Genomic DNA, 12,500 nt, shown 5'->3' with positions numbered 1-12,500 from the left:
ATTTTTATGGATGCTTTCTGAATTGTTTCGTCTCCTCCTATATAAAGTTGTCTCTGATATGAGCCTGTTAAACACTGGGATTCATATTTTCCACTGCTGTTGCAATGGAATGCACAACGGATGTCGGGAGAACTGATTGAGGTTTATTGACAGGGGCAGTTTTACAATGTGGCAAGGGTAGGCAACTTGCCTGTGGCCCCTCAAACTTCAGGGACTCCCAAGGCCAGCTGCCCACTCCCCTTTCCCTGTTAAAAGTACAGGATCTGAACCAACCACACACACACACACACACACACACACACACACACACACACACACGCACACACACACGCACACGCACACGCACACACACACGCACACGCACACGCACACGCACACGCACACGTACACGCACACACTCACACTCACACACACTGACAGTTCATGGCTGTATGTGATCTTGATGATGATGATGATGGGGAGTAGATGGGTGTTCATGGGGTTACAACCCCTCCAGGAGGTAGAAAATGAGCTGAGCCCCTTCAGTGACCCATACATCTGATCATGGCAAACTCTCTCACACACACACACACACAGCGAGACAGAGAGAGAGCGGTCTACACGTGCACACTGACATTTTTCAGGCATGGTAGATGACATGTGTGTTTGAGTGAGCTGGCGAAATGAGGTCTGTGTGAGGTATGCTTTCATGGAGTGCCCAGTGAACTGGTCTGGTATTAGAGGTCAAAGGTCACTGTGATAGAAACAGGTACTGAATCCAAATGTTCACTTGCAGCATTCACTACATCGGGTGTGATATAAGGACTAATGTACACAGTGAATTAGGACTATATAGTGAATGACATTTTAGACAGAGCCATGGACTGAAAAAGTCGCTAGTGTTTTTTGCTAGCTATTTTCTATGTTCTATCTTTGTACACATAATCTACCCCCCCCCCCCTCCCTCTCTATCCCCCTGTCATACTCTGTCTAGCCCCTCCCTTTTTCCACTTCCTTAATGTGATTTTATCATTGCCAATTTATTTTGTGGAAATGCTTCTACATCCTTCTGCTTTTTCATTCTTTTATCTTGTTTTCTTTCATCTCTGCCTCTTCCCTTTCTGTTTTAGTTTCTTTTGAAAACTCTTCCTCTCCCTCTCTCTCTCTCTCTCTCTCTCTCTCTCTCTCTCTCTCTTTCTCTCTCCCGCTGTGTCTCTGCCCATTAGTTGAGTTCCCAGTGGGGCGGCTAGACGACCATTATTATCTCTCAGCCTCACAGTAATCTGCCGCTTGAGCTGCATCATGGGCATCCAGCTCCTGCAATCACCTCCGCATCCTTAAGGCTGCACTCCAGCACCTCTACACAGGCCCGCCGACAAGGGGGGGACAAAGGGGTATGGTGTCCTCCCAGGCCCAGGGAGATAGGGGGCCCAGAATTGTATGTAGGGGGGGGGGGCATACATTGTATGTATTGGGTATAGGGGGCCCTCTCAGATGACTTTGTCCTGGGCCCAGTCAAAGCTGTCAGTGGTCCTGCCTCTACACGCTGAGAGAGAGGTGAAGGGGGTGAGGGGGGTGAAAAAGGACATAGTAGACAAAGGGACAGAATTGGGAAAGAAAACACAAGATAAAAGACTGAAAAAGAACAACCAGGGAGAGAGAGAGAGAAACAGTGAGACAGTGAGATAGAGAGTGAAAGACAAAGAAACATATTATGTGCATGGAGAGGTGGGAGCAGAAAATACAATAAACTACAGAGAACCAGAAGAGTTTCTCTGTGTCTCACATTTTTTCATACATACTCTCAGTCACACTCATAGTCATAGCAACAGCAGCAACAGCTTCTGCCAATTTCAGTATGCTGTTGTATTGCTCATGCTACCCTTGACTTGTCAGTACCCGGTGATGCTGCATTTTTCAGCTTAGCCCTTTCTGAGATCTGAGCTATTTTAATGGGGCATACTTTATTTGCATTAAAAACCTTCTTAACATTGGCCTACTCCAAATATTATCCCAAAAGGTATCGCTGTTTGCTAGTTGTCTGCTGATGTTGCATAACCTTTTGGATGTTATTGGGAATAAATCAAGATGATTTTTTTTAAATAATGCAAACAAACTCTGCCCCCAGTGCAATGACCAGTATCTCGGAAAAGGCTGAAGAAAAAGAAAACAAATTCCCGGATACTGACAAGTCCAGGGTAGTGTGAGCATTACAACTGCATGTCGAAATTGGCAGAAGTTATCCTTTAAATCTTCTCAATGAACTTCTTCTTCATGCTGGAACACTTTCCTCAACCACATAGCAGCCTAGCTATGCTGACCTATGTCAATGCTTTATAAATCCTTCATAATCATTTGTTATTACAGCAGTCTGCTAAGATTGCTCCGTAGATATTGGGTTCTCTGTAAGTGAGCCATGTATGGTAGTGTTGGTTTGAGCTGTAGCTTATCTTTTGCCCCTTTTTCTTCCATGTTTGGGTAGAGTTGCTTTCATTCAATCAGGTCTCTGCACAGACTTTAGCCAGGTCACTTACTTTACTGCAACTGTTTACAAGGTCTTCATAACCCACAACAATTGGGTCAGCTGATTGAATGGTGGAAGAGAAAAGAGCAGTGGTAGGCTATCTCTCCTTTTGGGTCTGCTCTAAATCCCCCTTGCCTGTATGGACACACTGTCCTCCAATCCTCTGTGGAGAAGATGTTCTCACACAGACTGACCAAAGCAGCTCCCAAATCTAAGCCCCCACCCCTCAGTTCCCCCCCGAAGACAAGTCGATACCCATCTCCCTGCCCAAATATGGTGCTTCTTTTTGGGGACGAGAGGATGAAGCAGCAGCCTCACGAGTCTAGTCCTCTAGAGGATATAGTTACAGCACATTGAATTGCATTTATGTATGAAATGCGCTATACAAATACATTTGCCTTGCCTTGCCTACATATAGTATCCTGAAGGAGTAGCCTATCATGTACCAAGACTTGTGTGGATACGGCATCTTAGCGCATATGAATATCTGCTAAGCTCTATTTATTTATTAATCAAAGATCTATGTATCTGTATCCGTGCCTAAACAAGCTTTCACACTTCTCTTTGTACATCCCACTTAATGTGAAATTCAGTGCTTTTTTTACGACAAGGCATTCCTTGTGCATCTAAGGGCTTGTGTGAAAAGTTATGTGTTAACTTGTCTGTGCATAAGCAAGCTTTGTAGGCTACTTGAGGCCTCTGTCGATCTGGGCAGTGAGGCTGGGCCAAAAAATAGACACAGAAATGAGTCACTACTGTGGTAAATATTTAAAAGACCTTATCTATTTAACAGCGGCTGAATATTGCATATTTTCTTAAATAAAATGGACCTATTTTAAACTGGGAGTTAAAACCATCACACAAACTTCACCAACTTCTTAAACATAGTTGTTTCCGTATGCTAAAAATGTACACGGGGAAAGTTGACCACTCCTCCACGGTCCATTTCTGTGTAAGTAAAAAAAAACGTTACTAAAAATGTAACTTTTTTTATATGACGATGGAGCAGAGTCAGTTCTGGGAGAGACCATGTTCCCAGTAGAGAGTGACTTGACAAAAACAAAGGAGTTCAGGCCCTCCCTCTCTCAATGATCCCCAATAAAACATAGTTATTACATTACATTACATTGCATTCGGCCAAAGCGACTTTCAAAGATGGCATAATCATAGCCAACATCACTTGCAGATACGAAGTGCATAGAAAATATAGCTACAGAACAACAAGTGCAGATGCAAAGAAGGGATAGGTTTTTTAAGTAGAGTACACACACACACACGCACACACACACACACACACACACACACACACACACACACACACACACACACACACACACACACACACACACACACACACACACACAAACAGTACTTACTGTACATGCAAGGCTGGCGACAGGGCAGGGCAAACAGCTCAGTTGTCCCGGGGCCAGGACAAAGGGGGGCGGGTGTCAGAATTGGGTCTACATTACATGGTATGTATAGAGAGGATCAGAAAGTCAAAGAATGCGCGCACATCAGTGGCACAGGTGCTGGACCAAACGTAAGATAACTGAAAAGAAAATAAAGGTCCGCAACACTGTAAATGCTCCCAGAAGATTTATTGGCACTGCCAATAAATCTTCTGGGAGCATTTACAGTGTTGCGGACCTTCATTTTCTTTTCATGTATAGAGAGGGACAAGCTTTTTCGATGATTTTGTCCTGGGAAAAGCTGTCAACATCCCCAGATTGAGATGAGATTCCTTTCCCTTGTTTGACCCTGTTGTATCTACAGTAAACGTAGGCGATTGCACCACACTCACAACTCAAGAAAAAAGAAAGAAATTTGTGCACTTTGTAAAGTGTGTGCTGTTTGAGACTGTTGCAAGCAGAGAATAATTTTCACGGATTCTGATAACACAGTGTATTCAAAGTAAAACAAAAAATATCAACATGTAGGGTCACCGTTTCTTTCATAGTGTCATAGTTTCTTTTCCAACAATGGTTCGCTGCACCCGTCAGCCCTCTATGGAAAACCATTTCAAGTAGGGCTGTAACGATATTGTATCGAACCGAGAAATCGTGATACACAGACTCACGATACTGTATTGCGATACAAGGAGGCAGTATTGTGATACACCCTTTTAACATTTTGATAACCATCAGCCTAGAAAACAACCACATGATATACAGTGATAGTGCTTCCAAGCATCATCATTATTATAAAGAACTTATAAAAAAATGTATTAGTAGCCTCTTGTAACCTACTCTACCTATAAACTATCATAGTTTTTATACATAAAGTTTATAATGCTGGCAAATGTGAAATCGTGGGGTGCATGGAACCGTAGGTCATGAATCGTGATACAAACCGAATCGTGAGTTGAGTGTATCGTTACAGCCCTAATTTCTGGAAAACCTGACATCTCCAACAGAGTTAAAGTGGGTTGATTGTTTGAGGTCGTGTTCTCTTTGACAATGGTTTGTTGCGACTTGCTAAACGTCGAGTTCATAAGAGGAAGACAGAAAAAAGGGAAAGGCTGGAAATGCATAACCTTACCACTGCGATATCACTGGCACTTGTTTGAAACATGACCTACTTGAGGTGGTGTAGAAGAGAGTATTTTATGTAAGGGTTCTTTTCATGTCTGAGTGTGTGTATAACAAGTAGGTAGCAGGTTTCACTCAGATTTCTTGATAACTTTTAAGGGTGCTGTCCCAAATGAATACCATCAATTGATGCAAGGTGCGCCTCCCTTTTTCTTTGATTCTGAGTGTGTGTATAACAATATTTAATAATTTGTGCACCTTTCCAAGTAGCTACATAACATTAACAGCAATGGCTGAGAATACAATAAACTGCAGTGGTCTCCAATTATTTTCCCCCAAGGGCCAAATTATGTTGTGCGAATGAAGCAAACAAATCCCCCGACCGTATGGTCACAGATAGCATACATATCTGATTTACCATTTCTTCCAACCTCATGGCCGGTCAAATGTTTGCCATGCCCGGGCCGGATCTGGCCCACGTTCCGCCCTTTGGAAACCACTGGTATATTATATGTGCTGAATCAATTATGCACCTGTATTAACCCTATCCAGACCGGGCTTTTTTGGCATTCCTGGGACCGGGGGGGGGGAGGGGGGGGGGGGGGGCTCATTTGACCCCCCCCTAATAACTTAGGAACCGAATGGTGTATGACCACCAAACTTGGAGGGGATGATCTTCAGCTAAAGATCTATGAATGACATCAGTTTGGTGTCGTTATTGGATATTATGGCATCATTATGAGTGACGTCATTTCCTGATTTTATTGCCCAAAATGTCACCTTAATGTATTTTCCATCTAACTTGGGTAATGCACATCAATTTTGGTTATTTTGTGCTTCAGACCACTTCAAATGTTCACAAGGATGTCTGAAGCTAAAAATATGAAAAGTGATGATGATGAGACTTAGATCAGTGATTTTTGGTCAGGCGTACCTGTCAGAAAACCGTTGCCATGGCAACAACAAAAATGATAAACCTAATCTTTTGGTATCACACTGTAGCCAACTTCATTTTAGGTTGTGGTTAAATTATACCTTTCATCAAGTACCTGGAGGCCCATTACATCTGGATTAGTCTTCAAAATGCTCTGTCAGTGTGTGCGTGCATGTGTGTGTCTGTGTGTGTGTGTGTGTGTGTGTGTGTGTGTGTGTGTGTGTGTGTGTGTGTGTGTGTGTGTGTGTGTGTGTGTGTGTGTGTGTGTGTGTGTGTGTGTGTGTGTGTACTGCACTAATATACCTTCGTGAGGTCACTGCTATTGGAGCACACCAACCAAATCCTGGACCCAACATGTTTTGACCCCTGCTGGAGTAGTTTTGTTGTTACTGGTAAAAGTAAAAGTGTAAAAACACTGACAGGTTAGGGTTAGGGATTGTTTCTGTTTAGCATTCTTTAACAATTGTTAGGGTTCATATGAATGGAAGTCAATGGGAGGACCCCCACAAAGATATTAAGGTGCGGCTGTCAGTGTGTGTGTGTGTGTGTGTGTGTGTGTGTGTGTGTGTGTGTGTGTGTGTGTGTGTGTGTTGGCGTGTGTGCTGGTGTGTGTGTGTGTGTGTGTGTGTGTGTGTGTGTGTGTGTGTGTGTGTGTGTGTGTGTGTGTGTGTGTGTTAATAACACCCCTGCTTCCTGCTTCAGGTGTCAGGAATCACAGCGGAATGCTTAATTTAGCCGATGATGGCACGTGATGTGTTATGTAACAGTTTCACGCTGGCGTGTCTGAGAGAGGCAGATTAAAAATGTGTATACATGCAAATGAACACGCACACATGAATACACACACGTACCCCCTAATGCGCAAAAACAAACACACACATGTAAACAATATGCACACCATATATACACACGCATACTCCAAAATAGATGTGCATGTACACACATGTACACATTTACACGTGCAAACACACACACACACACACACACACGCACACACGCACGCACGCACACACACACACACACACACACACACACACACACACACACACACACACACACACACACACACACAGTACAGCATGCACAATTTGTGATATGCATCGTATACATTGACTGTACGTACGCATGACGTATACACTCCACGCATGAACACACACACACACTCTCTCTCTCACACGCATGAACACACACACATACTCTCTCTCTCTCTCTCTCTCTCTCTCACACACACACACACACACACACACACACACACACACACACACACACACACACACACACACACACACACACACACACACACACCCCACACACACACACAAACACACATACAGTACAGCACAATTTGTGATATGCATCGTATACATTTACATACGCATGACGTATACCACGCATGAACACACACACACACACTCTCTCACACACACACACACACGCACACACACACACACACACACACACACACACACACACACAAACACACACTGCGCGAGCTAATGATGTCCCCAGGGAATGCTGTTGCTATATTGTTTACCAGGCGTGTCTGTCCCCAGCTGCAGATGGCCAGAGCCCTCATTATGATGCCACCTCACAACACACACACGCGCACACACACACACACACACACACACACACACACACACACACACACACACACACACACACACACACACACACACACACACACACACACACACACACACACGCGGGTACACATACACACTCACACACACAGAAGCACACTTGCATGCATGCACACACACACACAGATCCTGAACAGTGCATGACACCTGTAACACCAGTATTGGCTTAGATGTACAGTATACCCAATTTTTGCTAATAGTGGTTTCAGGGGTTTTAGATCAGTGTTTCTCAACCGGGGTGCCGGGGCACCCTGGGGTGCCACAGGCCACCCTCAGGGGTGCCGCGGAAACGTGGCTGATAAATAAATTATTAAATATGATACATATTTGTCTAAATTAAAAAAGTATTGCTTAGTCAGTGGAGTCTTTCATCTGCCATTTACGCACAATAAAGTAAATTTAGGTCGCCTCAGTAAGCTGCAACTTCAGTAAGCTGCAACTTCGAACGTAGGTTGTGTGACGTCTCCAAATGTATTACTTTTCTAAGCTTTTGTGGTATCCGATGCGATGCCATGTTACAGCTTGTTGGTTTGGGGTGCCTTGAAAATTTTCAGGAATTGAAAGGGTGCCTCGCTTAAAAAAAGGTTGAGAAACACTGTTATAGATGACCACGTGTATTCTGTTGTAGGCCTACTTTGAATCATTTGAAAATGATCATTGCAAAATGCATCAGAAGCTTCGGGTTGAATGTAGCCAGTTATGAACTGCCTGTTGTGTAATAATATTACATTACATTACATTACATTACATTGCATTTGGCAGACGCTTTATAACCAAAGCGACTTACAAATGAGGACATAATCATAGCCAACATCACTAGCAGATACAAAGTAAAATGAATTTATAATTACAATGAAAGGAGAGAGAGAGGGGGGATTTTAGTGTTGTTGAATGTTCGTGTTGCCCTCGATGCCCCTGTTGTTTCTCCTGCCATACACTGTATACGGAATGCCCAATATGTCCTTGTCCTGGAGCATTAGTCTTGTACAGTAGGGGTAGCCCTTTCCGATGATTTTGTCCTGGGAAAAGCTGTCAGCATCCCCACATTTCAGCTGAAGGGGCTATTTCCAATAGACACAATCTTGGCACACACACAATTTGTTGTGTAATAATATAAATATGGGAGGAAAGAGAGAGGGGGGGGATTTTAGTGTTGTTGAAGGTTCGTGTTGCCCTTGATGCCCCTTGTTGTTATTTGTCCTGCCATACACTGTATACAGAATGCACAATATGCCCTTGTCCTGGAGCATTAGTCTTCCTCACAACACACCTAATTCAATGAGAACAAATTCATTGTGCTGTAACCTTGTTTCCTCCGGCTGGGCACTGAAGGAGACTCCGGCTGCTCCACCACGTTGCTGTATTGTGTCGTGAGCTTTGCTGGGTTCAGCCTGCAGCTCGACGAATTCAGGGAAATGACCAGTGTTGACTATCGATTGTTCTGTTGTAGTTATCATTGAGTTTTTTTTGTTTTTATGTAACTTCTTGATTAACCTGTCCAGTTTCTACTCCAACATGTTTCTGTCAGATCAGTCTGAACTCACAGAAAGCTATCCAGTCACCATTGGTGATCACTGATTGCCGATGTTGCAATTATCATTCCATTCAGATCGGATCTTCTTTATTTGTATTTTATTTACGTTAGTCATTGACCTAACATTGACATCAATGAAACATGGCACAGTCCCAGTTTGGTGATCTGTGAGGCCCACAGATACAGCATTTTTTGAGCAGTTAAAGGGGGTCGTGGTCATTTTGCAGTATTGTGTGCTTTGGATTGAGCTATAGATATACTCCGAAATTGGCTGAAGTTATCCTTTAAGGCGACCTGCAGTGGTAATACTCACACTACTCTGGACTTGTCAGTACCTGAGATTTTTTTTTCTTTAGCCTTTTCCGAGATCCTGGTCATTGTAATGGGGGCCGGCAGACAACTAGCAAACAGTGACCAGTGTTGCCAAAAGAAAATCAGCCAAAGTCGCTATTGGCTCGCTGAAAAGTCGCTAGATGACGTCATGACGTTACGTATGACGTCACAGCATCACTACGGCGCGCTGATCCACAGAAAATATGCCCCCATGCCTTCTTTCACAGTAGAAATGGGTGGTTCTAGCTACTTTTTGGAATATCAGAGCTAATCTGCAGCCCATCTTAACCGTGGGAAACGCTTCTGACGGCGGCGCAGTCACAATTATGTTGAAAAACAATGAATTTGCATTGAAAATATGCGTTTTTAAAAAGTCGCCAGATGCACCAAAAAGTTGCTAAAGGCGCTAGATGAGGTTTTTTGTCGCCGGAGACGCCAAAAAGTCGCTAATTTGGCAACATTGACAGTGACACATTTTGGGAAAATATTTGGAGTAGGCTTATGTTAAGAATTTTTAAAATGTAAACAAAATCTGCCCCCATTAGAATAGCTCCGATCTCGGAAAAGGCTGAGTCGAAAAATGCAGCATCACCAGGTACTGACAAGTCAAGGGTAACGTGAGCAATACAACAGCATATTGAAATTGGCAGAACTGCAACTTTAATGCCTGCAGTACGCCCAAAGATTATCTGTGTGCCTCTGTACTACATGACAGAATCTCATTACTCTTTGAAAGACATAATATCGTAAAACTCCTTAGAGGCTGCTGCTGTGTCCGAACACAAGCAATATTTTCAGCCTTCATCTGACTGTGTATCCTGTCTCAGGAACCAGGCCCGTTTCTAGACAGCATGTCCTGGATATTGTTTTAAATTGTAAACAACTTAACAATGTAATAACTTCAGTGAGAATGCCGCCCTGCCGTCTGGAAGAGCTTGGGAGACGTGTGTGTGTCCTAGACGGAGGTCATGAGCTTGAGAGAAGGAGACTGTGTGTGTGTGTGTGTGTGTGTGTGTGTGTGTGTGTGTGTGTGTGTGTGTGTGTGTGTGTGTGTGTGTGTGTGTGTGTGTGTGTGAGTACGTGCGTGCGCTGTACGTGTGTGTGACTACATGACTGCCCAGCAAATGAAATATTACATTACATTACATTATATTTCACTAGTTCGCCCTTGAGTGCTTGGTGTACAATAAGCATACATGGCATGTTAGCTGGCCTCGGTCCTGGGATGCTTTAAGCAGAGATCATGCAGGATCTGCTTGCACCCCTTATGTGTATTGCAGAATTGTAGCTGGGTGCTCTATAGTGATATGGAGGAGTAGGGGGAGGTGGTGGGACAATTCAGGAAGCCTTTGCGTAACGGTACATGCACACAGGGACGGCACGTTTCCTTAACGCCTCCATGAGCAGTGCGAGTCTGAGAGCTTCGCGGGCTGCCTTTCACACTGCACAGTCAACGTACACATTCTATCCGCGGGCAGCAGCCATTCATTTTCAATGGGAGTCGCACATTGAACGCGGACGTCCGCGCAGGAAAATAGACTCGATTTCTATTTTCAAGGAGCAACGCGGACATGTCCGGTCAGGACGGACATGCGCCGCGCTTACACCGCGTTCCTGTGTGCAAGGCATGATTTGTTTTCATGCATTCTAACCGTTTCGGACTGATAACGGACACGTTCTGTGGACGTACTGTGGAGGTCCGCGCCGTTGGTGTTCATGTACCGTAAGGCAGGTGAAAGGAGAAGAAGGGATAAAATCTCTGAAGTCGGGAGCAAGTAATGACAGCTGTCAATCACTTACGGGCTTCCTCCTGAACTACATCCATATATAAACAGATGGACAGTAGCATAAACTTGTATCTGAAGTAGCATACAGTTGTACTGTACATTGGTTGCCCTTTCTGGAGTAATCTGGGGTTATGTGCTTAACGGAAAGGAGAATTCTGCTAATTCCTAGTTATTCCATGTTAATTGCTAGCTTTGAGGTAAAATTTGCACTGCCATACTCAAAAAACGTCTGGAAGTACAGGAGAAAGGTGAAGCTCAATCATTTATCTCAAGGGGAGGTGTAATATGAGCTTATTTCCAAAAATTGCACAATATCACTTTAAGTGCATGGAGGAGCAGCAAAGGGGCAAGGGTGGGATTCCAACCTGCAATCCTTTGATCTGTGGCTGTCAACAACTGACTCCCTTCCTGGTCGTGTGACATGACATCATATCCTGTTTCCTGTTTCTCCCCTCCCTCCCGTAGCAACCCCACAGCATCGTGCAGCGCCGCCTGCTGGAGGGCAACATGCCGCGACTGCGTGGTGCCGGCCCTGACGGCCTCCTCCACCACCAACACCACCCCCACCATCCGCAGGACCCCCTGGCGGCATCAGCAGCGGCAGCGGCGGCATCCCGTGTCCGCTCCCCCCTCGCCAACAGCAAGGAAGGCAGCTCCGGGGGCGTCTCCACGGAGACGGAGGAGCGCAGCGAGAGCACGGCCGACGACTCCACCGAGGAGCGCGAGTCGCCCGAGGAGAGCGAGAAGAGCCTGAGGTCTGAGGAGGACGAGGACGAAGACGAGGATGACGAAGACGACGAGGACGATGAAGAGGAGGACGATCATCACAGGGAGAGGAGGAAGAGGAGAGGAGTGAAGACTGGGAGCGGAGGACTGCAGACTTCCAGCAGCAGGGCCCCTCCTGGACGGAATGGAGGGAGTGAGAAATCGGAGGAGGAGAAGGAAACGGACGGAGAGAAGGAGGGAAGAGAGACTTCAACGCCTCTTGCGGCCCTGGTTGTCCAGTGCAAAGTAAGTCATGGAGCGAGTGTGTGTGTGTGTGTGTGTGTGTGTGTGTGTGTGTGTGTGTGTGTGTGTGTGTGTGTGTGTGTGTGTGTGTGTGTGTGCTTGCTCGCGCGCACGTGCGTGCGTGCGTGTGTGTGTGTGTTGATGGGGTCTGTGCTTGCACATGTGTGTGTGCATGTGTTGAGACATGCCCATATAGCTTTCATTTTGTGACCTGGCGCCCCAGAGGG

General features: G+C 45.1%; 1 protein-coding gene across 1 annotated transcript in view; it reads left to right on the top strand.

Annotated features, from left to right (window-relative positions):
• The window catches only part of nrip2 (nuclear receptor interacting protein 2), an 81,956-nt gene that overhangs the window by 38,633 nt on the left and 30,823 nt on the right, over window positions 1–12,500 (top strand). The window contains exon 2 of the mRNA XM_063217963.1: window positions 11,731–12,276. Coding sequence (XP_063074033.1) covers window positions 11,731–12,276 — 546 coding nt within the window. The remainder of the gene's footprint in view (window positions 1–11,730; window positions 12,277–12,500) is intronic.

The sequence above is a fragment of the Engraulis encrasicolus genome, chromosome 15 (assembly GCF_034702125.1).
Source record: "Engraulis encrasicolus isolate BLACKSEA-1 chromosome 15, IST_EnEncr_1.0, whole genome shotgun sequence".
In the NCBI taxonomy this organism is placed as follows: domain Eukaryota; kingdom Metazoa; phylum Chordata; class Actinopteri; order Clupeiformes; family Engraulidae; genus Engraulis; species Engraulis encrasicolus.
This window is presented reverse-complemented; position numbering and strand designations above follow the sequence as displayed.